The 27,479-nt window shown below is 37.9% G+C and overlaps 2 protein-coding genes across 4 annotated transcripts in view; one reads left to right on the plus strand and one right to left on the minus strand.

The window, feature by feature from the left end:
- The window catches only part of slc39a5 (solute carrier family 39 member 5), a 9,428-nt gene extending 1,844 nt beyond the window's left edge, over positions 1-7,584 (plus strand). Inside the window, exons 1-12 of one of the 2 annotated variants that reach the window (XM_052105293.1) lie at positions 37-310; positions 791-968; positions 1,376-1,593; positions 2,362-2,491; positions 2,964-3,141; positions 3,238-3,407; positions 3,817-3,936; positions 5,048-5,105; positions 5,198-5,350; positions 5,575-5,655; positions 5,866-6,056; positions 6,226-7,584. In XM_052105293.1, coding sequence (XP_051961253.1) covers positions 291-310; positions 791-968; positions 1,376-1,593; positions 2,362-2,491; positions 2,964-3,141; positions 3,238-3,407; positions 3,817-3,936; positions 5,048-5,105; positions 5,198-5,350; positions 5,575-5,655; positions 5,866-6,056; positions 6,226-6,375 — 1,647 coding nt within the window. In that variant the 5' untranslated portion in view covers positions 37-290 and the 3' untranslated portion in view covers positions 6,376-7,584. Of the gene's footprint in view, positions 1-36; positions 311-790; positions 969-1,375; positions 1,594-2,361; positions 2,492-2,963; positions 3,142-3,237; positions 3,408-3,816; positions 3,937-5,047; positions 5,106-5,197; positions 5,351-5,574; positions 5,656-5,865; positions 6,057-6,225 lie in introns of those variants that run through there. The other variant, XM_052105294.1, reaches the window with a different exon arrangement.
- An 85-nt stretch (positions 7,585-7,669) lies between these two features.
- Positions 7,670-27,479, minus strand: part of LOC127628504 (serine/threonine-protein phosphatase 6 regulatory ankyrin repeat subunit C) — a 33,154-nt gene continuing 13,344 nt past the window's right edge. Inside the window, exons 16-28 of one of the 2 annotated variants that reach the window (XM_052105291.1) lie at positions 27,074-27,185; positions 26,893-26,964; positions 26,282-26,483; positions 26,111-26,198; positions 25,045-25,162; positions 24,743-24,962; positions 24,566-24,653; positions 24,241-24,327; positions 23,849-23,994; positions 20,934-21,016; positions 20,750-20,832; positions 20,117-20,208; positions 7,670-17,282 (exon numbers count right to left, since the gene is read on the minus strand). In XM_052105291.1, the coding sequence (XP_051961251.1) occupies positions 17,032-17,282; positions 20,117-20,208; positions 20,750-20,832; positions 20,934-21,016; positions 23,849-23,994; positions 24,241-24,327; positions 24,566-24,653; positions 24,743-24,962; positions 25,045-25,162; positions 26,111-26,198; positions 26,282-26,483; positions 26,893-26,964; positions 27,074-27,185 (1,642 nt within the window). In that variant the 3' untranslated portion in view covers positions 7,670-17,031. Of the gene's footprint in view, positions 17,283-19,801; positions 20,035-20,116; positions 20,209-20,749; positions 20,833-20,933; positions 21,017-23,848; positions 23,995-24,240; positions 24,328-24,565; positions 24,654-24,742; positions 24,963-25,044; positions 25,163-26,110; positions 26,199-26,281; positions 26,484-26,892; positions 26,965-27,073; positions 27,186-27,479 lie in introns of those variants that run through there. The other variant, XM_052105292.1, reaches the window with a different exon arrangement.

Genomic DNA, 27,479 nt, shown 5'->3' on the forward strand with positions numbered 1-27,479 from the left:
ACGCATGTGCACGCGGCTTTTGGACGTAGTTCGCAGTTTGTCCCTTGATTGAGATGACGCTTGTCTTGGAGTGAGATTGTGTTGTATTTACGTCACGTAGTCATGAGACAAACCAAGCTGATCAATGCTTTCCCGCCGTGTAATCACCCATTGGCTTACAGCTGTCTAATAGTGAAACATTAACCTCTGCTTGTCTAAAACACTGCGCGATTTCTCATGCTTCAACATTAGCAGCGGAGAGGATACGATACCGGAGATTATGTATCGGGTGTAAAAGACTGCAAGAAATCATGGCTGGACAGACAGTCTGGTAAAGATATGATCACAGAATTTGTTTAAGTGTCACACTTTCTTAAGTGTTCATTTTAGAGACTTTGCATGGTATAGATAAATGTATTGCACTGTTTCCTGCAAGCTTGTTAAATAAGAGTCCATATCTAAACGTTTACATATATTTTATTATTATTTGTGCTAAACCATCTGTAAGAAGGTTAAGAAGAATTGCATTTTGTATTGCATTAAAATAATTGGATTATATATATATATATATATATATATATATATATATATATATATATATATATTACACATTGGTATATGTTTAAATTAACTTAATTAGGGTTACAGTGTCCAGAAGGATTTTAACATGGCCTGCATAAAATGCTAAAGTAATATTTATGCACAAGTTTGAATTATTTCCCTCAGCTGTATAATTGTGACTGCTTCATTCATAAATGTCTGTTCAATTCTACTTCATTAACTAAAGATACACATTGTTATTTTCCTCAAGGATGAATCTGAGCTTCAAGCTTGTGCTCTACCACTATATGAGTTATGTGATAATATTACCAAACCTCACACTGGCATATCATGCCCAACAAGCACTGGCCGGCAGTCTCAGTATGTTTAATGGAAGTTCACAAGTCAAATCTACACAGGAACACTTAGAAGAAGCTTTTGAAGAGCAGGTAATGTTTCTAACTTAATTTAAATGATGATTGATTTATATGTTGATAGAGGCCTTTTATCCATAGAAACTTGCTTGATTATGTAGGTATGTAGGTCAACCCCATTAACATTCCAAAAGGGATTCTTTAAAACATGAAGAGATCAAGGAGGGGGAAAAACCCTCATTGCTTGGGAGTAACACTGTGTGCAAAATGTTATCAAGCAATGACTCAATCATTCAAAACCAAATTGGTAAGGGCTGCAGTTATGGCACCTATGTTGAAATTTGTAGGTCAGGGTTAGGATGGCCAGCTGAGTTTATGACCCTGATGTGCCATCATAAAGACACTGATGTGTTGACCTTGAGAATTATGTCTGATGTCCAAATGATCATTTATGAAGCTCTCTCAAACTCTCTCACCTCAAGGGTTATTACTTGCAACGCCTGTTCCTTCAGTATGGGGACAATGGGACTTTGACCTATGAGGGTTTGCAAAAGTTACTGGGAAGTTTAGGTCTGGGGGAGGTCAGTGTCCTGGAGATCCGACAAGGAGGGTTGAAGTATTCTTCTCAACCCTTATCCCATTCAGACGAAGACCATCGTGATCCTCATGGGTCCACAACCCCACCCCCACTCACAGAAAGGTCTGTTATCACACTTGCCTTTAGCACTATTTTGGTTTTGTGTAGCATTTACACTGTCAATCTTTCACTTTGAATTTCCAATGTGTGATCAAGTTCCGAGTATGCGTTTTGTCAATTAACTGTCTAAAATTATTTTTCAAAAACGAGTTACCACAGATGCGATGAGGTTTCTAATACAGCTGCTGAGAGAGTGACAATAAATTTGCCATCTACTTTATTCTGAATTCATCAGCTCTTTATATTTTTCTTCATTTGTAAAGTTGTTGAAACATAAAAGTGCAGTTTTTTCTTTTGCTGTTGGAACAAATGGTAAGCAAAAATCATTTTTGCCGTGATCTCCCAGTCGCTCCCATTCACCGCTATCAAAGTTTTCCCTGTAATCTTTTAATTCCACATTCCGAAACCCGGAAGGGTGAAAAAGGTCCATTCCGCACTTTTATTACGCCGTTCTCTAGAAACCTTGATCCTGATTGGTTAGTCACAGCAGGTCAAATATTTTTGTAAAATTACTACTAAACTGTATATTTGACCGGTGACCATTGCAACCATTCTACTGCATTGTGCCAGTTTCATGTCTCTTGGATCTCTCTCTGCTGCCAGTTTTTTTTTCTTCCATGTTATTTATTGGTTAAGTAGTTGTGCAATAAGTGGGATAATATTTCGCATTAAAACCCTCTTATCTTTGGGTCCTGATCACACCGTTGGGCTTTATTTTATTCTTAAATCATATTTATACCAAAACCAATAATAAATCGTTTAACCATTCAGTCCTAGACCTCACATTAAACCAGTGCTCAGTGGATCATCCTCAGAATCACATACCGGCCTAAGACACAAACTTGAGGAAAGTGTGTCACTGCTTTTAGATCACCCGACAGACAAACACCTTCATGGGAATGTGAGTATTAATTCATGAACTTCCTATCAGAGTGTTGTAAATGTACAAAGTCTACTACCGAATCCTCTACATTATCACATGACCAAAGATCTATTGCTTGTGCAGTCTGTAAGATTCAGTTCAAATGCTCTTGAATGTTCTTTTCGAGATTCAGTGGGGTCAACATATTTCTGTGGTCAGTCTATGTTAAGCATAAGAGGAGATGAAACCAAAGGGTCTATATATGTGAGTGTGTGTGTTACATATGATATATTATACATTTTATATATATACAATTAGTTTGAATTGGAATGGAGAAAAATGCTTTTTGGGTGCAGAATAAAAAACTCTGACACCTTAGATGAAATAATTAAGACAAAATGTACCTATAAGAAAACCATAATACAATGTGATTGTATGTCACCCATCTGTATATTGTATTGTCTTCCCCACATCTGAATCTTTTCCCACATTTTTCATTTCCTTATTGCAGTGTCTGAATGTTACCCAGCTCCTGTGGAACTTTGGGCTGGGACAAGCATCCCATATCACGCCTGCCCACTTCACCTTCCTGTGCCCTGCCCTTCTCTACCAGATTGACAGCGGAGTTTGTCTACGACACATAGAGGTGGATGGACAGGGGAGCAAAGCCAGTGAGGGTTTCCTCAGAGGTGTGTTTTAACTGTTTACGACAAACATGTTTGATATCAGAATCGGCTTGTGTTTGTTTTCATGATAGTAAAGGTTACAATGTGATTTGATCTCAGCACTAGGTTGGGCCTCCTTGGCTCTCTTTGTAATCAGTCTGCCCTCCCTGCTTGTCTTGGCATTGGCACCCCTGCTTCGACCGTCTAGCCTCCAAATATTCCTCTGCCCGATGGCTGGAATGGCAGTGGGCACACTCTGTGGAGATGCCTTGCTGCACCTCTTGCCCCATGTAAGTGATACATCTTACAGTTTTAGTTACAAAATGCAATAAATATATCTTCTTAGTTATGTATTATTATTTATTTTGAGTAATTCTTAAAAAAAAAACAAAAAAAACAATTTAAATTGTGCAAAATATACTTCAAAAAAATACAATAAAATAATATACACATCTGAGTGATTTATTCTAATAAATTATTAATTCTTTGAAAATAAAATGCAATACATTATTTTAAATAATGTAAGTAATATACTTAAGATGGCAAAACATGACAATAATTTAAACAATCATAACTTTTTGTATACATATTTACAGTATGGAACAAGTACAATCTGGTTAAGAAGAATATGACAAATAAAATTAATACATGTAAATGTATTGAAGTGCTATTGTACTAGCTGGTTGCTTGTGATTTCAGGCCATCTTTAGTCAACATGGTGAACATCATGATGCTGTGTTAAAGGGTCTGAGTGTGCTGGGAGGAGTTTACTTTCTGTTTGTGTTTGAGAGTCTTCTGGGAATTAAGCAACACTTCAAGGTGAGATTTATCCAGAAAGTCTAATATTAGCCTACCTTGGATGTTTATTTTAACCAGCAGATCTAAAGATGCACTCAGTCATGTTTTATGTACGCTGTCTTGGACTCACATTGACACCTAGCGGCCTGGATGCAGCATCATTCAAATGCAAACGTTTTCAGTTACCAATACCATTGTAGAACTGTACTATTCTCAGTCAGCCATGATAACCATTTAATAAATGAGTGAAAGAGTCCCATGACAGGGCAGGTACTGAGATTAAGAGTTCTGCTTGGGGCAGTGGTGGCTCAGTGGTTGAGGCTCAGGGTTACTGACCAGAAGGTCAGGGGTTCAAGCCCAAGCACCACTGTTGGGCCCTTGAGCAAGGCACTTAACTCCAGCACATAAAGCCAGCATAAAAGTATTCCATAAGACTCCAGTGGTTTAATCCATGCCTTCTGAAGTGATCTAATTGGTTTCACTATAAATCTTGTCAGCAGTCTCCTTAGCAATCATGATTTCAAGTTAGATGACAGTTCCTAGTGCCAAAATGTAAATCAATACAATGCATTAAAAAAAAAATCAATAACAAAATACTGTATATGCATAGAAATATATTTTATATAAAGAAATGAAGGGTTCAGGACACTTAAGCACATTTTACCCCTTGATTCTCATTACTGTAATGCATCCAAAGTTTTTACTGTTCCCATTGTTTACAGTGATGATTCTCATTACCATTACACAGTCTTTTTTCGTTTACTGTATTTCAGTAAAAAAGATGCTGTTGTACATTGCTTTAAAAAAAATTTTATCTGATTTTTTTTTTTAATCAGATAAAATTAAAGTATCAAGGTAGTACGACTATGCTGTATTACTTTAAAATGTAAATATTTTGTATTTTTTCACATTGTGGATATGAGAATTTAGGGGTAAAATATGCATAACTTTAATGATTTTATGATTTTGGAATTACTCATTTATACTGCTTATTTACAGTACATGGACCAGGAAGGACATTTTTCGGTTTTTAAACAGACTGTTTACATGGTACACTTCAATGTACTGTGTAAACAAATTTCAAAAGATATGAGGAGAGGTATTTGTTGTTTTATGTTTTCTTATTTTACAGAATTTAAAGAAAAGAAGGCATGATACAGAGTCTGGAAGGGAGTTGGATGCACTGCAGGGTGCGTTTAATTTCAGACACATGAAAAATAGCAAACCAGAAGAAAACATTGGTGGTTATGAAACGGCTTATTTGATCTGGACTCTGTCTTAGGTTCCTCATCACCCAATCAGAATGAGAATTCAGAATCTGGGCACGGGCATTCTCATGGGCAGCTCGGGTCAGAGAAGTCTGGCATCAAAAGCATGGCATGGATGGTGGTCATGGGAGATGGAATACATAATCTTACAGATGGACTAGCCATTGGTAAGGGGTTATACATAAAATTATCACTCATTAAAAGTGCATTAAGACTAAGTAATAATACAAAATTAAACTTTACACCTAAATAATAGTGCTTTTAAATTTTATGTACATTAAGTGCACCTGTACATTATGAATACAATTATTGTATACATTTTTTTACATTGAGTCTGTTTTCATCTCAAATTATAATATGTGAAGTTATATATTTTCTCCCCCCCCTCTAGGTGTTGCATTTTCTCAGAGTCTGACGGGTGGACTTAGCACAGCAATCGCTGTATTCTGCCACGAGCTTCCTCATGAATTAGGTACAAAAGACACATCAACCACAAGCTTCTAGTTATTCCTAGTATTAGTAATCAAAATGTAAACAGAACCCGTTAATTGATTTATAGACCCTTTCACATAATTCCATCTTATTCAGGAACCGTAATACTAAATAAACTGCACCTGTAGATGTTCTGCATGTGAATCATCAATATCACATAAACACCCTTGTTCTTTCCTCTTCTCTGTAGGCGATTTGGCGGTGCTGTTGGCTGCAGGCTGGCCTATACGCAGGCTGGCTGTGTTTAATGCCGTGTCAGCTCTGCTGGGCTTTGTTGGTGTTTTAACTGGCACAGCACTGGGGAACCAGTGGGCGGCACACTCTCCCTGGATTCTCACCATCACTGCTGGAGTTTTCCTCTATGTTGCTCTGGCTGACATGGTAATAATCACCAGATTATCTTGCTTGCTAAAATTCCCCTCATCCCTCTGTTCTTTAGGCGTTATGACATGCAAGAGTCTGTGCCAGGTCCTTTTGTTGAATCTGCATAGCATTCATAACGAATACAATATCTTTACATAACTTATAAGATGTGACACTGTTTTCTTAGTTGCCTGAAATGCTGCATGGAGATGCTGGATCTCCGAGCCCTCTGAAGCGCTTCTTCCTGCAGAGTCTGGGCCTGCTGATAGGCGGCGCCATTATGCTTTGCATCGCCCTCTTTGAAGACCACATTGCTGTTAACCTGGGAGATGGCTGAAGATATGACTGTACAACTGGAATGGCATTCTCAATGTCATGACTGTGTGAGAATTACGGTCTAACCCTGCAGTATTGTGTACATACCATGTCGGTCTTTGAGCTACTGACCGATGGTCTCTTCCTGTTTGGATATTCTATACGGCCATCTTGGTTCAATTAGATGTTTTCTTTAGATCAACTTAACCCCCTGTAAAATAAAATGTGATTTTCTGAATGATATATTGAACTTACATATTACTAACTGCAATAGATGACGTGTAAATAATTGGTATACTACTGTATGTTTTAAGCTTTTTTTTTGCACATTAATGTGTACCCATTGGTCATTCAAAATCAAGGGGTTATGATACAACAGATTATGATTGTGGGGTCCACATGTGAAAATGCTTCTACTTTGCACTTTTCTAATTTAATATAGTTTTATTACAAATTAAATTGAAAAAAATTGTGTGAAAATTTGAATTGAAAAAATGTACTTGATATGTCCCCCTTTTGTTTTAATGACAGCATGCACTCGAGCTGAAAACTTGATTTATCATCTCGGCATGACTTAAAATCTTTCAATTTAAAGAGCATCTTTTGTGCTTCAATGGATGCAAGAAAACCGTACCTTTCGTACAAAAGGTTTTAAGATAATTAAGACATGCAGTAAGGCACTTGCAGTACAATGGAAGTGAATAGCACATAAACATAAATTATAGCCACAAGACATACATGTTAATCTTAGTTTGATAAAATCACTGTAAAGTTATTTCTAATACTGGGATTAGAGGGTTTAGTTGTAATGACAGTAATGAAGTTGCAATATAACATATAACTTTCCACAAGGTTAGTAAGTGATTTTACCACACTGTTAATATGTGAAATGTCTATCTCTTTATGGCTATACTTTTGAAATGTGCGTTGTAGCGTTTATGGACTGGCTCCCTTCCATTGTAATTGCCTTTTTTTTTTTTTTTTAAATCAAGGACAAGTCAATTATTTTCATGAAAATCAACATAATGCCACAAATGCTGTTAGTTGAGTTTAGCTTAAATTGAACTCAGAAAAAAATATTTTATTATAGTAAATGTCACATCTGCTTGTATTAGAAATAGAAATAGGGCAGAATCAAATATTTCTTATTCATTTTACATCATTACTTTTTTTTTTCTTCAAATCCTAAAACTTCATTTCCAGATTTTCAAATGTGGGCTTCTAGTTATATTTAATAAAAATATGCCGTTAAAACATGTCAACATCATATTATTTAGTGTCAAGAGGAACATGAAGCATAGTCACACAACAACCACTTGAATGTAGCAATAGCATTTTATTTCAACATTACCAATTCTAAGCCACGATACTGAATGACAAGACCTACTGGCTGCAGCAGTTCATGAATCTGACTAACAAAACCATATGGGAGTTTTTTTTTTTTTTTCTTTATTTTGTCTTTAAAGTCAGAGAGATCAATTCATTTTTAATAAGCTCAAATTAAAAATTACTATGTTCTTTCTTACTTAAATACATGTACAGAGTTTCACATCTGTTAGTAACAAGTAACCATTTACAAGCTCATACTATGAATTAACAAGGCAAAGTGCTTTCAGGATTGCATTATCACATAAGGAAATGAATGGCTTGAGGTCTTTTTTTTGTGGGGTTGAAAGGGTGAGGGTTCTCCTTCCTCAGGTCTAGGAGGGGTCACATGACCGACCCCGTCAGATTCGGACAGAATCCACCAAATTTGCCACTTGCACCAAGGTCCAAAATGGATACACAGGTGCAAAGTTGACAGGGAGGCTGATATAACTAAAGCCAGTGACCGGCGTAGTGTTTTGGAAGGGAGTAAGGCTAGGGAACTCCATATACCCCCTTTTTTTCCTTTCGAATAAAACTAAAGTGAATAACTCAAACTAACCAACCCCCTTTCAAACCCCCACCTCCAGTAGAAAATTGAGTTGTTGCTTCAGTACCAAAGTCACACAACCATCCACACACTCTACTGAACTCAACCAGATACACTTACACACCACGAAGAGCTGTAAACTTGAGTTGAGCGCTCACAGTGAACATTTAGAAGTGAGTGTAAATGTAAAGAGAGACCAAAACCAGGAAAAAAAATTGGTACTAATGTAACTGCCAGCTTGTACAAGCTATTTTTTCCCATTTTGTCAAAACAAGCAAAATAAAATGTGTGGAGCGATAGAGGCGAGACACATATGACATCATTTGAAATATAATGGGGAGAAAGTTACAAAGAAAAATACACACAAAAATCATAATACAGTCTGGCTTCACATTCCAGTGGTACTCTGTTGTGTATACTTATAAATATATGTTACACACAGACAGACACAGTCGAGCACACTAACTGTTGTCTTAATCACCGATTGTTGGTTATAAGTTCTATATCTGTTCCATATACATATATATATATATATTTCCATTTTTCAACAACTGGTGGAGATTTTGATGCATCAAGCTGTAACACAGAGGTAGGAATAATGCTACTTAAAATGCCTCATGTTTTGCTAAATCTAAACCATAGTCTTGGTAACCACATGGATATGTGAGGCTTAAAGCAGAGTGGTAGGTGTTTTATGCAAGCAAGCTAGTTACGATCTTGTTCACTGATACAGAATTGGTGTGATGTAGTAGACCCTGCAATGGTCCCAGGCTTTTGCTGGTGATGGTATCTCCTACACGTTCAACTTAAAAACAGGATAAGTATATTTGCAGATATGTCGATGAGGTATACAGGGTTTGATATGACCCCAGTTAATTTCACACTCGCATACGGAGACACATACACACTGGGTGCTGCCCTACAAGATCGGTCGCTACGTTTACAATGTCGAAACTCCAAACACAATCTGGGATCGGACAAATGCCACCTACAAGTCCAGGACTGTTTCACATTTCTACCTAACAGCTCAAAGTTCAAATACTCAGGTAACTAGTGCATCATTTTGTGACTTTTGTTTTTATTGAACATTGAATCAGTCACTTTGTCTGATGCCAGTGCAAATGTTACGACGCAAATTACAAATTTTAACTGGTAGCGAAATACTTGGCATGTCAAGCAGAGCTTGGAAGCAGTGATCGTAACCCTGTTTTATTAGAAAGTGTTTCCATCCAAGCCGTTTGGGTTTTGAAAATGGAAACGTAGCCACGGTGTAGTATTTTTGCTTGTGTAACAGCAAAATTTGGATAGTCTTATAGACGGTGGGTCCAAGTGAAACTGGATTCAAACATGGGACGTAGATAAGTCCACTTTATTGAAGCCAGTCCTTTCAAAATGGCCAAATCCTGCACTCATCCAATTCACATTCAGTTTGACTGAAATAAGGCTCTCTTAGCACTGAAATCTTTTATGTTAAGTTTCAGTTACAAGAAGAGGGTGTTAACCTAAGGTGCCACAGATTAATAGCAAGGCCAATAGTAGCCAGAGTCAACAAATCTTAAGAAATATACAATTGACTCTTGATGCTTGTATTGCTTGTTCTTGAATGAAATCAAGTGGCCATCTCTAAAGACACATACATTGGTCCTACTTTGTGAAATACTAGAGTACGTATTCAGTGTGCTCCCTGTAATTCAGGTTCAAATGTAAAATCATTGATTGCTTCAGGCCAAAACAATGGACCTTAAAAGTTACAACTGAAGTTATTCTGGACTAAACTACTGAAGATGTCTCCCAGTATTGGTTGCCAACTATTAAACGTTACATCTATGAAATTAAAAAAGGAATGTTGCAATATGATACAAGTACAATTGTTTTGAAGTTTTGAGAATTTACAAACACATTAAATGGCAAAGGTTGAGATCTTGATGGGTCAGACATTGAAAAATTAAAAAAGAAAAATCACCCAGCAATTAAAGGTTCTTTGGTACCGCATAACATATGGCCCAAAGTTCAAATATTGTATGTAGGGTAAATAAAACTGCATATTTCACAGGTTAATGGTGACAATGGATGACCAACACAGTTTAACAACATTCAAGATACCATTTCCAAACTCTAATCCGATTAGAAGGAATTGTAATCCTAGACAATGCGCTTTGCTTTTGGTATTAAATCAAATGATCAGAGGTAAATTAGTAGGTCTAAACACCCCCACACACACATACACAAATTATGCTTTCAAGCCACAAAAGCTCACACAGACTTTCAGTGGCGCTGGAGAGGGTACATGGAAAATGGCACTCTGACCAATCAGCCAATGAACAAACAGAAATGCCATCTTTCCAGTGAACAAGAAGTATCGATAAGGCTGACACCCATCACAGTTTCCAACAAGTCCATCGTACATTCCACAAGAAAGTGCCACTTATGGAGGCAAAGCAGGAAGGAGTTTTCTACAATACGAAAAAATAAATACAAAAATAAAATACCCTGCTCGAAGAAAAAGAAATATGATGGATGATGTACAAGGGCATTTTTCCTCCATTAAGGATACTATGGCGCACAAAGTTATTGCACTTCAGTCCATTTCAGGTGGATACATTTGACGTCAATAAAACAGAGTAAAGGAGTCATGCCAATATTCTACAAGACACTGGGTTACAACTAATCTCAGATGCATTACCACACAAACACGACACAGCAAACATCTACTTCGCTAAAGAATTCACACATTGTAAAACTAAACACGTTTCTCCATAGAGTTTTAACCGGTCACTAGCTAGAACCGGACAAGTGTTTTTTTTTTTGTCATTACTGTTGAATTAAATGTACAAATATTATTTATTCATCTGCGGTGTAGTGACGAATTCAATCGAGTGTTTTGATGACTCAAAACACAACCACGTGGATGGTGGCTATTTTTGAATCTTACAACAGTTGTTCATTCATAAGGCTCACTAAAGGTGTTAATGGAAGACCATACCCTGTGGCATGTACTTGTTAACAAAAGGCACAATCCCACATACTTCACAAAAAGTGTATTATACTTTTAAGATATGATGAAGATGCTCACAGACTCCAAAGAAATAGCAGCATGCCATGCAACGCAGTCATTTTCTCAATCAAAGCCTACAAGCAAATGAGGACAGCGTTTTGGATTTGAAGATGAAGTTTTGTGATCGCGAACGAAGTGCTAGGGCTATCTCTTGTGGCACTATGCAAATTTGTGAGATCAAATGAAAGTATTCCTGCATAGCTTTCATCAAATACAAAACAATGAATTTTAAAGGGATCCCTACGTGCCCTGTCAGATAAGCCATTCAGTTAGGCTTTGGTGGTCTTCTAACTAGCCTTATGAAAACAAGCTGCTGGTGAGAGCAACAAAAAGCAGCTATTTTTTCAGATATATCATTTCATTCACTAGCAGATTTACAATTTGTAATATTAGCGCTTATAGAGTAATAACTCAATGAATAAGAGGTATGAAGCAAAATGCTAAGCCCGGATGAAGGACATCATCTTAGTTCAAGAGCACCTCCTGAAAACTCCAATGTTCTCCATTCACAAGGCCTCAGGAACACGACCTCAGGATTCCAGTTTCACGGAGCATGCGTAGCTAAAAGCCTACTTAAAAATAATGTTTCAGTATATATAGCACGATAGATTTTAAGGACAACTAGTTTATGAGGTAAGATTGCCACATCAAGGCAATTCTGACCACACTTCTTGAGAAATTACATATAGCACAATTCAGTATTGTGCTCTTGTTATTTACCTTGTTAGAAAGATTTGCTTTTATAGGACCGCACAAGTTTTTACTACCTAAATGTTGCAATCAAGAAAACGAAATAAAAACGGGGACAAAATTTATTAACCTTGGCTTGTAAAGAATGTCATTGGGCAATTTAGTTTTTTGCTTGATCCATTTATTTTTTTACCTTGCACTTCCTTTGTTCATTGTACCGTTATTATTTTTTCCATCTTTACATATTTTTAGTGCTGTATTTCTCATAGATTCATGTTAAATTTTTAAGAGTATAAATCAGTACCTGACACTTCATTTAAGAGAAAACAAATCTGATATTTTATTGTGAGTTTTAAAGATTCAAGGTCAAATTTTTTTATTTTAAAAGGTCAAAATGAGCTGTTCCATTTAATGTGCTACGGTAAATACTTTTTACACATATATATTAAACAAAAGGAAGTAAAATATGTATAACTTCTAGTGCAAAAATTCCTAATTATTGAAAATTATGATTTTGAGGCCAGAAGCCATTATAATGCATCTTTCAGCAAGACAACCTATAGAAATGTGTGCTTCTAATGAATCTCACTGCTAGAGGAATGAGATCCAAGGTTTACGGCAAAATCTCTCAAGTGCTGCGACAGCTGAACTATACAGTTTCCTCTTAAGGCAAAAAGTTGGGAGATAGACATAAGTTAAATGAAACGGGTGTTTTGAGTATTGCCTTAAATGGATGCGTCTTCAAGTAGAAGGGACACTGAGGTCCACTGAGGTAAATCAGACATTCTATCATCCATTAATACCTTTGTGAGAAACAAAATAATGATATCAATACAAATGTAAGAATGGATACACACAATAAGGACACTGAGATAGCTACAATTAATCTGCTTTCCAACACAATGATTACAATTATTAGACAACTCTAGTTTTCCAAGTGTCAGGTTTAAACTGCCTGCAAGTAACTGAACCCATTATAGCTTGGTCAACAGGAAATGAAATCTGGCCCTTCATAGCAAAGAAAAAAAAAAAGGTCCATAAAGCGCACAATTGCCCATTTGTTGATTCAGAATAAAATTAGAAAACCTAGGTAAATGCTCAAATCTGCCCTTCAGTTTTTAATAAAATTAAGGCGTTTTATAATTCCATTGAGCAGAAATAAACATCTCCCCAAATTATCAAATCAATGGGTACAACTAATCACAATGGAATACATTTTTTTTTTTTTTTTTTTTGGAAGGAGCTGTTGACTGGATGACTCAAATCCGGCCTTTTTAATTGATAAGGGCAAATGCTAAGTTATGGCTTAGCAAGGAACTCTTCGACTTCTCAACAACTTCAATGGGTGGAGGGGAGCTCCACCAAGGGCAAACCAACCCATCAGTATAGCTTAATTACAAATGTACTGGCATTTTGAGACAGTCCGATTGTGAATGTACTGGCATTTTTAATTATTTAGCATACTATGTAAATTTCCAAAAGGGGAAAAAAATATATACAATGGGCACAGTAGCTTATGTTAGCTTGGACTTCTTATTTTGGTAATGGTCTTGCGCACACAAAAATCGAACCATAGGAATCATTCATTCACATTTTACAAACGTATTAAAATGAGAAAGGAAACAAAAAGTTATGGCACTAAATGATTTTGAGGAGAAAACTCCCCACATCAGTTATATTCTACTCGTATTTTCTCTCAAAATTGCCTCTTTGTGACTGGTTCCCTTATTGTTCATTTACATAACATCAAATGCAACAACTCTGTTTATTAAACATTCTGAAAGGGTTAAATTTCAAAGTTCCGAATCGTTCGATAACCAACTACTGCATGCAAGATCCGCACCAACAACAAAGCAAGCTGCTACCATCACACCATACATTCGACAAAACATGAACAATTTTAGTGCAATGCCGATAAGACGATTACAAATTTGAGGATTTAAAGCAAGTACGTTTTAGTTTGTTTTGGCTAAATAAGACAAATAATAGACAAAGATCGCCTCCATAAAAATTCGCTCCGAGATACAATCAAAAGCAGCACTTTTTCTTGCCCCAAATGAAATGCAGAACTACTCACAGGCTCCACGGGCACTAGTTCATTCCAACTCAACAACATGTGGTATGACTATCCTACGTAATTTATTTAGAAATAATCTTTTTTTTTTTTTTTTTTTTTGTACATCTACAAGCAGTATAACTGGCAGTGCAAATAACTTCAAGCTCACCATATCTTGCACTTTATTATTGTACCCTGTGCAGTCTACACATACAATCCTTCCATCCACCAAACTGTACGCTACTGTAAGTGATAAAATCAAGCTTAAATGTACAAGGTAAATATACGCCAAAATTAATCTAACTTCATCCACATGGAAATTCCTCTTAGTCATGTAGCCCATTAGAATTAATTTCTCTGAGAAAATGTTAAAACACAGCATTGCCTTGACTCAATCTGATTTGTACACATGCATATTTGTACTCGGAGGTCATATATTTGACCAGTTACTGCTTGTAAACAGATGCTGATATATGCAAAAATGTTTTTTATTAACAAGTGCTTTGTATCAGGCCTATATAGAGTCTTTTGGTAGCAGCCAAAACCTGTCATTAAAATGACAGAAGTCATTTCAGAAATCCGTGTAAATATGTTCTCCACAAGGCCTTTAAAATGTCTCACATTAGTTGATCTTGTTTGTCTAATGCACCTTCATTCCCCAATAAAATATCACTTACTATAACAAGACTTCAAAGCTACTTTATCTACACCATTAAAATTATAATGAACTAATGAAAGTAACAGTATTAGTATACTTGAGAACAAGTCCGCATTTCATGGCAAACGTACATATTAGTTTGTAAATGTTTTGAATCAGTTAGGGTGAAATATAGATTTTTTACTTTGTATAACTCGTCCTAATTGTGAAAAACATGCAAGTGCTTTTGCTCGTTAACAAAAAAAAAATTAAATTACAAATATTCTATGGTAAAATTAAAAGCCCTTTCAACTGATTGTCTCATTTCCGACTGAGCAAATATTGCCTGTTTGTGATACACACACTCACACACACAAAAAAAAGAGATGCTTCAAACACTCATTCACATGTCCTTATTTCATGGTTTAGGTGCAAAAAAAAAACTATTGGAAGCACAATCTTAACTTTAATTAATCTACCTTTGGCAATAAGGAAGCATTTTATAAAAGCAGGGGTGAATAGATATTTTCCTGTATATCACTTCATTTAAAAGTTGATGCTTTTTTTTTTTAAATTGTATTTTTTTTAGATATATTTCAGTACTTAATAAAATTTGATTTAGAAATTGATCAGCTTTGGTCATACCCATGACTGCTCCCCAACACCATAAACGAATATAAAACAGTCTAATCAGTAATTCACAAGATGGTGAATTTATGCATTTATATTTTGACCATATACACTCCTCCAAGTCAGAAAAAACCCAACTGGGTTCTGATATAGGAATCAATCAGATCTTCCTGAATGAACTGAACTATGTCAATCATTCCATAATGGATTATAGAGAAAGTCAACCCATGTTTCACTGGTGGAAGCACCATTTTAATGACTTTGAAAGAGCGCAAATGGCATGTTTAGCAGATTGGACCATTTATAGACCGAAAATAAATACAAACAAATTTATAATTCAGTAGGCACTGTGAAAGCAACTCCACACGAAATATTATAGCAATATCACCTAGCAAAGCAGTAGACTTAGTTGAAGTTCCAACCCAACCCAACCCAAAAAGTGAAAATAAAATAAATAAAACTGGGAGGCCCTAAGGAGCAAGTACTGTGTATGACACTTGCAGTTTTAATAGTCTGTAATTACATTTTTGTGCTTTCTGTACTTCCTTAGTGTAGTATCTTGGTAATGTTTTCTATGCCCGATATCATGACACTTAAAAGACGACTCTTCTTCTGCCCATCTACAAACAGTGATCTGGACTAGCAAATACCTCCAATGTAAACCTAATACGAAATTTCCAAAAAACTCATCAAAACACCATTCCTTTTCTCTCTGAGAGTAAACATGCATTATATATTAGACACCTCAATTAGAAGGTCATTGGTCTTTAGGCTTAAGGTAGTATGGTTTTCCCTTCTGTCAAAATGATTCTGTTAGGTTGTTTTTGTTTTTTCCTGATCTGTGCTAAATCAGATTGCACCTCACATAAAAACCTCAAAACGTAAGAGTCAAGTATGGGATGAAAAACTGTTGCGCAAAAGTGGACGCCACACACACACACGCACACACACTCGCACACAAACACACACACACACACAAGACCACTATCAAATACATGGTCCCACAAATTCATGCAATTCTAGTGTAACCCGTTTAAATTGTTCCTCAGGGCAGGCTGTAAATTCCTATGCAAGGCCACAGCGTCACGTGAATAGGAGGCATGATATGGAAACCGATCCATTATCACTGTTACCATGGAGACACACAGCTGCATAATTCTAACATTAACCATGTCAAATTGACCGAAATTAAGAAAACAATGACTGACTCACCAGTGATGGATACTGGTTCAAATAAATGGCTTAGATTCAGATTTTAGACATATTACACTCATATTAAATGGACAGGATTTAAAGGGACAGTTCACCCAAATATTAAAATTCTGTCATGCTTTAACCTTTTGTTGTAACAAAGTCATACAACTTTCAGATTGATATCCCAGTCACCTGGGTGACAATACGATCAGTAAATGATAACAGAATTTTCATATTTGGATGAACTATCCTTTTAAGATCAGACAGGGGAAGGAAATTCTTGGAAATAAAAATAAATAAATAGCTAAATTCATCCTCTTGTGTTCTCTCTCTACTGAGACGTAAAGATAATCTTTGACACTGGCACAAGAGGGAATGTGTGGCTGTAATTGCATATAGATTTATCTAAGTGTGTAGAGAGGACCAAACTAAGCGAACATGCGCAAGACCCCTTTGCGATTTTGCACGTGGTGTGGTTTTTTTTAAACGAGTAAGAATGCCTCACTCAGTCAAGCAGCCATCCAAGCCAATGGTAGCACCATGGCGATCTTTGCCGTAACCATGGCGAAGGCCTCCATTGGGCAGAGGGGGGCAGGCGGCGGTGATGCCACAGTGCTTGAGCAGGTTGAGGCTGGGAGAAGAGGGCGACGAGGAAGAGGGTGAGGAGGAGGAAGGCTTCATGGTTGAGAGAATGAGAGCTAGGCAGTCGGCAACAGCTTTGTTGGATGCGCAAGCCAGGGCTGGAGTATGACCTGCAAGATCACACACAACAAACAGAGATATTAGCTTAGGAAAACCTTGTCATTTAAGCAGATAATATTTCCATGATCAATAGCCATATTTGGTCATAATAAAATTGATGATAATATGATATCACATATTGACAATGTCTTGCTCTCCATTTATCTTAAAGGGGTCATGACACGAGGAATCAAACTTTCCTTGATCTTTTGACATATAGGAGTTCATTGAACTTTAAAACCATACTGCAAGTTTCAGAAAGGAACTTTCTTAATAAAACTGCCTTCTTAATAGAAAAAGACCATTTATTTAAACAAGGCTGTTCAAATGGCCCATTTGAAATTTGTGGAACTTGTGACATCACAAGGACCAAATACATCTACATATGACCACCTCTTCAGCAAGACATCGATGCCTATATTTCATCATTGCACACTTGGCCCCGCCAACTGGTGCCAAGTTACACAGGTGAAGAGGAGAGAGGGCCTGACATGCGAGATTCATCAACAGCAGTGTTTCCCAAACTGGGGTACGCATACCCCTGGGGGTACGTGAGGTGACAATGGGGGGTTACGTGAATAACATTCTGAGATTACTCGTTCTTTTAATTTCATCAGTCTAAAACAACATTCAAACCCAGTTCATGTATTTCTCACTGGCAACAATTATTTTGGGTGCCCTCTATTGTAGATAGTTTTGATTCTGATGGTATAAAGTTCAAAAGCTTTGATGAAAGACATGCAGCACCACCAAAACATTTTCCACATTCACACGCAGTAATTTTCACTCACATTTGCTCGCATGCTAGAGACCTGTTTTTACATTATTGCATGATGTTTTTTCAGCAAATGATCACAACCTTGCTAACAGTGTCAAATGTGACATAAAAAAAGCCCCTTGAGCTGACTGCGCAATTGCACAGATACTTACCCACAATGCTCAAATTTGGCCAGCAATGCCATACCTGCAATGATGCGCAAATCTAGGCACAGAACCGAACTCTATTCTTGCATAACGCAACACAATGAGGGGGGAGTTTTCAAGTTATGCAGTTATATTATATTTAGCATTCCCATCTCAATCGGTAAGCCATTTATTCAGTATGTATATGATTTAAATAAGATGTACAAAACATGTAAAATATAACATGTTTAATATAAGGGAGTTATTTTACAAAGATAATTGTGTTAAACAGACATTTTCAAATTACATTGTGTGAATTTTATCTATGCATTAGAGAGGGGGTATGCGAAAGGATGTTGAATGTGTGAAGGGGTACACCACTGTAAAAAGTTTGGGAACCACTGATCAACAGCAATGGGGACATACACAGGCCACTTATGTGCCCATCTGGATTTAAATGTTTTTCTACATAAACCTGCACTAGATGAATGGCTTTGACTGTTATCACACATCGCGCCTCTTAAAAGACGCAATGTCAAGTTATAACTCTACACTAGACGAATGGCTTTGACCGTTATCATGCATCTAGCGCCTCTTTTAAAAGATGCAATGTCAAGATATAACTCTAAAAATTAGTCCTCCATTCTATTTTATTCCGCTGCGCTGTTTCTTGCTGTTTGAAAGCATCCTGAACTGTTTTTGCACCCATCTGTGTGTATATATTCAATTGTTGGTCTTTTGTAAACATTCACTTGAAGGACATTTTTGATAGTTTTGATGCATTTCCGGCGAAGTATGCTGCCTTTTATCAGCAAGCACAACATTTAAAAATGCGCCTCTCTTCTGCTGCCACTGTCTGGAAGAAACACAGGCTGTTCTGTGAGTAAACAAACAGCGGAGATGTGAAGACCAGCATCTCTTCTTTGACCTGTTGAAGCACCCAACATCATAGATTGTATTGCATTTGCATATTCAGTGTAGATTGTATGTGCTTTTAGGCTCATATCAGTGTGGACTGCGCAGATTGTATTTCAGTGTGGACTGAATGTGTTTTTGGGCTCATATCAGCATGAACTGCTCAGATTGTATTTCAGTGTGGATTGTAAGTGCTTTTGCACTCATATCAGCATGGATTGCGCAGATTGTATTTCAGTGTGGATTGTGTGCTTTTGGGCTCATATCAGCACGGATTGTTTGTGAACCAGTCACAGTATGATTCAAGCTTTTCAGAGGAACTTTTATTGAAAGATGAGGCAGTTAAACTCTACCGGACCCATGAGTAAATTGGTTTCACTCACAAACGTTTCAAATGTCATGACTGTTTGATAGTTGCTGTGCTTGAGTGAATATTTTGATACATTAAGATGAATTGTGTTGGCTGTATGATACATGTTAACCCTGAAATGTAGTTTTACAAATTATAATGTGAAGCTTGTTCATTTTCTTCCAACTGAGTTTCAAATATGGCTGAATTTGAGGGGCTGCAAAAAGTAAGCCAATCAAAACAGTGAGCGTTTACATTTAAATCTTAAAGGGCCAGATAGCTTAAAACTGAGCATTTCAGACAGAGGGCCAGAGACAAGGTGAAAATGTATAATATTTTATTAAATTATGACTGTTTTGGTGCCAAACATTCTTTACTGACATTATAAGTGGACCTCAGTGAAGATAATAAAATTATTTAAAAAAAGAAAAGAAAAGAATGTAACATGCGTCTCAGAGGTAACACTACAATATAGATGTATTGGGCCATATTCCAAATGATGATTTGTTTCCCTGATGAAATCGTTGCCCTTGTGGCCCAACAACAAGTCAAGACTTTGGTGACACAATACTGCATGCACAGACTTAACATTGGGTCTGGAAAAAGAGCAGCACACCTGTAAAATTTCTGTAATGGTAATTTGTCTAATTCACTCTACAATAGTAAAGCCTGTCCTACCTTCCTCATCAACAGCCAGCACTGTGGCTCCACGACTCAGCAAGGCCTGAACCACTGCAGCCAAACCATTTCTGGCCGCAATGTGGAGAGGCCTGTAAAGACAGAAAGAGAGAAAAAGAATTATAATGACAACCCTTTTTAAATAATTGCCAAGCTTAAATGAGATGGTTGGGTTCAATTCAGTTAAATGTATTTAAATAAATTGGCCATATTGACTGTGGAAGGTTGTTGTGATGACATCACAACCAGCCCAGTTTGCTGCCCCCCACTTCAAAACTCGTTCCGACACCAGTGGTTCAATTTATGTTTGTTAGTGGTCGTTCACACAAAGTGCATCTTTGAATTATTCTGAGATGTTTATTTAATGGTTTTTTCTATATGTACATGTGCTCAAACTGTTTGACTGCAAGGCCACTCACTGACCAAGACATCATTCATAGGCCCCTTGCATTCCCAAAAAAAACCAAACAAATAAATTAATAGTCTGAGTGAGAGCTCAGTGGTGCATTTTATCCAGAGCAAGAAACACAAGGTCAGTTTATGTGGTAATCATGATTAGTTTAGCATTTTTTAAGAAAAATATATATTTATTATTATTATTATTATTATTATTATTATGAGGAGAAAACTCACATTTGAAGCATACTGTTGGTTGCATTGATAAGGATAGGGTTGTGGATCTCCTTCAAGATCAGCATGGCACACATTTCATGGGCCTTCAAGCACAGACAAAGTTACCAATAAAGCATCATTTGTTTTTTTAATCAGATACAAAAAATAAAGTTATTGTTAGGTTTCCATAAAGAACTATGTTTACCTTGCTGCAGGCAAGATGCAGGGCAGTGTTCTTGTTCACATCCAGGAGAGACAGGTCAGCTTTGGCTCTGTGCAGCAGCAGGGCTGTACAGAACAATAACAGAAAATCTGCATTACAACTAGAATCAGTAATAGATGTCACACATTGACACTACTTAATTTAGCATGGCAAAAAAAAAATCATACATTTAATTGTTTATAAATTAATTTATTTCACTTTATTATTAGATTCAAATAAATCAAAAAAACATGATGCACTGCCTACGAGGAATAAACAGGGTTCCCTCACATTTTGACCAATCAATTTCCATGACTTTTCCTGTTGTTTCCGTTTACCGGATAAGGATTTGTAAAAAAAATTTGTTCAGACTGATTTGCTAATGAATAATTTTAAGACCAATTTGTGAACCAACTGATACGTCATTGCCCTAAAAATATATACACACACACACAAAGGATTATTAGGAACACCATACTAATACTTTGTTTGACCCCCTTTCGCCTACAGAACTGCCTTAATTCTACGTGGCATTGATTCAACAAGGTGCTGAAAGCATTCTTTAGAAATGTTGGCCCATATTGATAGGATAGCATCTTGCAGTTGATGGAGATTTGTGGGATGCATATCCAGGGCACGAAGCTCCCATTCCACCACATCCCAAAGATGCTCTATTGGGTTGAGATCTGGTGACTGTGGGGGCCATTTTAGTACAGTGAACTCATTGTCATGTTCAAGAAACCAATTTGAAATGATTCGAGCTTTGTGACATGGTGCATTATCCTGCTGGAAGTAGCCATCAGAGGATGGGTACATGGTGGCCATAAAGGGATGGACATGGTCAGAAACAATGCTCAGGTAGGCCGTGGCATTTAAACGATGCCCAATTGGCACTAAGGGGCCTAAAGTGTGCCAAGAAAACATCCCCCACACCATTGCACCACCACCACCAGCCTGCACAGTGGTAACAAGGCATGATAGATCCATGTTCTCATTCTGTTTACGCCAAATTCTGACTCTACCATCTGAATGTCTCAACAGAAATCAAGACTCATCAGACCAGGCAACATTTTTCCAGTCTTCAACTATCCAATTTTGGTGAGCTCATGCAAATTGTAGCCTCTTTTTCCTATTTGTAGTGGAGATGAGTGGTACCCGGTGGGGTCTTCTGCTGTTGTAGCCCATCCGCCTCAAGGTTGTGCGTGTTGTGGCTTCACAAATGCTTTGCTGCATACCTCGGTTGTAACGAGTGGTTATTTCAGGCAAAGTTGCTCTTCTATCAGCTTGAATCAGTCGGCCCATTCTCCTCTGACCTCTAGCATCAACAAGGCATTTTCAGCCCACAGGACTGCCGCATACTGGATGTTTTTCCTTTTCACACCATTCTTTGTAAACCCTAGAAATGGTTGTGCGTGAAAATCCCATTAACTGAGCAGATTGTGAAATACTCAGACCGGCCCGTCTGGCACCAACAACCATGCCACGCTCAAAATTGCTTAAATCACCTTTCTTTCCCATTCTGACATTCAGTTTGGAGTTCAGGAGATTGTCTTGACCAGGACCACACCCCTAAATGCATTGAAGCAACTGCCATGTGATTGGTTGATTAGATAATTGCATTAATGAGAAATTGAACAGGTGTTCCTAATAATCCTTTCGGTGAGTGTATATGCCCGGCTCTCTCCAAGCTCTCAAACGTCACTCATTCATGTGCACAAGCTTCAGGAAGCCCTTTTCCACCAACATGGTTCGGGTGTGGGTTCCTGGGCTGGTGCGAATTCACGAAACTTTCAAGCATTTCCACCACAGAAAAGGCCATTCCAAAGCCGAAAACCTGGTTCCACACAGGCCCCAAAAGCTTGCTGGTCTCTACGCAGGAACCAATTACATCAGAAGGCAGAGGGTGGGATAATGTTTCATCACCATGGTAAAGTTTCCCCAAACAACAACAGAAGCTATCATTTGCAGTAAGGAGAACTTTTTGCTCTATCACAATGATAAAAAACACACAAAATTATCAGACAGTAAAAGTGTTCAGGTAATACGATGAAACAAATGCTCTACTTGCGATATGGTATTTACGAAGATTCATGATAAAACAGAGATCGCAAAGGGAAAATATACTCTACAAGAATAAAAATACAGCACGAAATGATGCACAAGTTGTCAGACCGATGCTTAAATCAGTCTGACAATTGACCAAATCATAAACCAATTGAAAAACACTTAAGGGAGAACAGGGACCATAAGGAGGACATAAGCAGAGCGACAGTGGATGGAGCAACCATACTTTGACTCAGACACCGACCAGCCTGCTAACTAACTGGGGCATTGAATTCAGCAAGTAATGCTCGTGATAAACAGTGAATCGCCGGTATCGTCCACAGCTGATCTTAGTAAGTGGTTATATTTGCCAACTTTTCTTACACCGTTATCTTATTTTGTAAGGGGATTTTTGACCAGCTACTCACCAAGTTTGAAAGATCTTGGCTATCTGTTAAAACGGTGGGATTCTCAATCAATAATATTATATGCTATGGCAAAAATCCAAAATACAACCATCTGCTAGTCATGCATCACACCAGTCTTGCAATCGCTCAACCAGATCTAAACCGGTTTGGCTCTATCTGGTTTTGTCAACCTGAAACTTACTCCGAAACTCAACTATTAAGAGTTTTTTCAACTAGCTTCGAGCAATGGTGTGGTGGTGGCGGCGTAGTGGGCTAATGCACACAACTGTTAATCAGAAGGTCATTGGTTCGATTACCACAGCCACCACCATTGTGTCCTTGAGCAAGGCACTTAACTCCAGGTTGCACCAGGGGGATTGTCCCTGTAATAACTGCACTGAAATTTGCTTTGGATAAAAGCGTCAGCCAAATGCATAAATGTAAATAGGCCACTGGACGTGCACTTACCCACGGCACCGCTTTGGCCATTATCGGCGGCCACCATCAGTGCAGAACGCCCAGAATGGTCCACGGCGTTGATGTCAGCTCCATGCCGCAGAACCAGCTGCAGCCCAGCCACGTCCTCAACGACTGCAGCCGCGTGGAGCGGGGTTCTAGCAGCAAAACACAGGAGAGAGCCATTTATGTATGCAATCCATAACTGCCAAGGCTGGCTGCCCATAACCATTCATGTCCTCAAACATATGGAGAGCTGTATACTCAATCATATATGCTACTATTAAGGTATCTTATATCCAAAATATTATATATCTTGTAAAGCCAATAGACCTCTTAAGTCTTAGCTAATAGTTAACTGGTGTAATGTTTTTCCAAGTCAGAATTATTAAACCTTCACCAACCTTCCTTTGGCATCCCTGATGTTTACCAGCAAATTACAAACACTGGATTCCAACAGCAGCTCTGCAGAACCACTATGGCCATTAATGCTGCAATGGAATAACAAACAGATAGAGCACCATTACACAGACATTATATGGAGTTACAAAATGATAACCCAAACAATACACTCCTGCACATACAGTTTTGGATTAGGCAATATCAGGGACTAACACATTTAAATAGAGGTGAATATTAGTGCCGCTGCAAGCACCACTAATGAGCATTATTTGCATTATGTATGCTTTGGAGAAGGAAATACTTCACATAAACTAGAAGAATACTCACAGAGCACAGTGCAGTGGGGTGAAGGGGTTTCCCTCCTGGATACTACATGGTTTAAGTTCAAGTAAAACATCCAAACAGTCTTCATGACCTGTTGTTTCACAAGCAAAAGGATGTCACTTATGTCAAATTTCTTCAATGCACTTTAAGTAAGGTGAAAGAGCCACTGAGACATCATACCATGATAGGCTGCCCAGTGTGCGGGTGTGTAGCCATGGCGGTCTGTGAGTGGGTCTTGGGGATGGGAGTGGTCAGCAGCAGAAAGCAGATTGGAGAGAATGTCAACATGGCCACAGGAAGCAGCCAGATGGAGCGCAGTTCGCCCCTGAAAATCTCTGCTCAGGACTGAGACATTGTGGGACAGCAGTGCGGTTACACAGTCCTCTCGACCCATCACAACCTACAAAGACCGGCCTGGTTAGAAACTCCATTCGAATGGAGGACAATAATACATTAATTCAATTATGTTTCCATGATCTCACCCCTCTGTGTAAGGCTGTTCTTCCTCTCCTGTCTCCCATATCAGGGCAAGCTCCTCTCTCCAGCAGCAGATGAACGCAGTCAGTGTGTCCCCCCAGCACTGCCAGCATCAACGGAGTTCTGAGAAGAGAACAATTTTAAGTGATTTAAGTGTTTGGGAATGTTATGTCTAAAAGTAGCACATTGCATTATACCTGCATTATGTTTTATGGACATTAACACATAGTTTCTAATTTTTCCTTCGCCTTCAAAAGGAATAGTTCAACCAAAATGTTTTTCTTTCTTCTGCAGAACACAAATTAAGATTTCTAGAGGAATATCTCAGCTCTGTATAATGCAAGTGAATGGTGACCAAATCTTTGAAAAGCAAAAAGCACAAAGGCAGCATAAAAGTAATCCATAAGTCTCCAGTGGTTTAATCCATGTCTTCTGAAGCAATGGTCTAACTCTACTAGAGACTGCAATGCCAAGATTACATATTGGTCGGTTCTCTATTATGCTCCCTTTGTGGTTTTTGGAGCTTCAAACTTTTGGTCACCATTCACTTGTATTGTATGAACCTACAATACCAAAATATTTTTCTAAAAGTCTTTGTTTGTATTCTGCAGAAGAAGAAAGTCATACACATCTGGGATGGCACGAGGGTAAATGATGAGAATTTTCATTTTTGAGTGAATTTTTACTTAAAATCTGAACAACCAGCATAGTTTGCATTATAATAACGACTACACTATATTGTTGCACCACTTGCAGTATAGACAGCTTAGCTGGCAGTTTACTTGCAGTGTGCACAGTTGGCCTACATGACTATGTTGTAGGGAAAGGAGAGGTTTTCTTTAGTATTTTTCAGTAAATACATAGACAAGTAATGCAAGTTACTTAAAAGTAATTCAGGTATTTTTTTATTACAAAAAAAACAAATGTGTAAACTCGCTTGTTACTTCCAAATTGAATCTGCATTACTTGCAATGGGTTACCAAACACTGTTTAATAATATGGAATGCAGATGTGTAAAACAGGAGTAAAAATGTGTGGTAAAATGTAATGAATTAATCAGCTCATACGTACTGTCCCTCCGTGTCTGTAACATTAACAAGGTCGGCTCCCCCCTCACTACAGAGCAGCATTCGCAGACATTCTGAATGGCCATTGGCAGCTATCCAACAAACAAAAAAGTAATTTGTCAAACACACACACACAAAGCTCATTTTCATAAACTAATTAATAAACTCTGTGTACCTGCAACATGAAGAGGGCCCCATTTGCTGCGGTGCTCGGTGAGCAGGCAAGATGCTGATTGGCTGAGCAGGAGCTCCAAGCAGCGGACATGTCCTCTTTGAGAGGCGATGAACAGCACAGAGCGCCCCACTGGGTCACACGAATCTACACATGCTCCAGACTCAAGTAGCACGGCAACACATTCCCAGTGACCAGATTCCGCCTGACAGGTCAAGTAAAAGTAAAATGGTGATTTTAGTGACTGTCAATTGGTTGTTCAATTATCAACTCTACTTATATGTTTGTGAGACACATATAGTTAAAGATAAACATTTACATTTAAGCAAATTCTATACAGTGTAAATTACTGTAAATAAGCTTTTCTAATAATAATTTCACAAAAATGACAATTTATCCTCTGTAATTTAATTTACCGAGTTTGATGATAATCAAAGACTTTCAAAGCAAATGCTAGCATAGCAATATCATTTTTAATATGTCATCTTCAAATATCTGGCAATGGCATGGTTTATGGTCAGAACAAGGAGATATCAAGTAGCAATATCCCACATCTGACTTTGGAATGGAACACAGCAACACAGCATAAACACAAGCAGACTTTTTGTTCGCACCGCCAAGTGTAGTGGGCTGACGAGCTCGTTATTGTCCTTGTCTCCCAGCGTATTGAAGCACATCTCCAAAAGCTACAGAATCAGAAAAAAAAATATGCATAAAGCACTTTTACTGTGCTGAAACTTATGCTAAAAAAACTCAGTGGACATGGACGATTTTAGAGGGGAAAGTTAATCTCACCAGCTCCAGGTTTTGTTTGTTGCCGTGGGCAGCGGCGTAATGCACAGCACTGTATCCTTTAGTGTTGCACAGAGATGGATCGGCACCATTATCCAACAAATGCTCCACACACCTACAGAAACAATCGATTGATTACATCAACATTTATATAACAAATAAATGTAAAGTGTGCAACGGTATTAGTCAGTTCTGTACCCAAATAGAGCTTATAAAACAACTAAAAGAACAACGTGTACCCATGATTCCACCCCAGAGTGTCACATATACCGAGCGGGTCGGCCACTAATCACAGGGTTGGTGGTTCGAATCCCAGCCCACATTTAAAGCCCACACGACTCCACATGCCGAAGTGTCCTTGGGCAAGACACTGAAACCCCAGTTGCTCCCAATGGTAGGCTAGCACCTG

The sequence above is a fragment of the Xyrauchen texanus genome, chromosome 35 (genome assembly GCF_025860055.1).
Source record: "Xyrauchen texanus isolate HMW12.3.18 chromosome 35, RBS_HiC_50CHRs, whole genome shotgun sequence".
Taxonomy (NCBI): Eukaryota; Metazoa; Chordata; class Actinopteri; order Cypriniformes; family Catostomidae; genus Xyrauchen; species Xyrauchen texanus.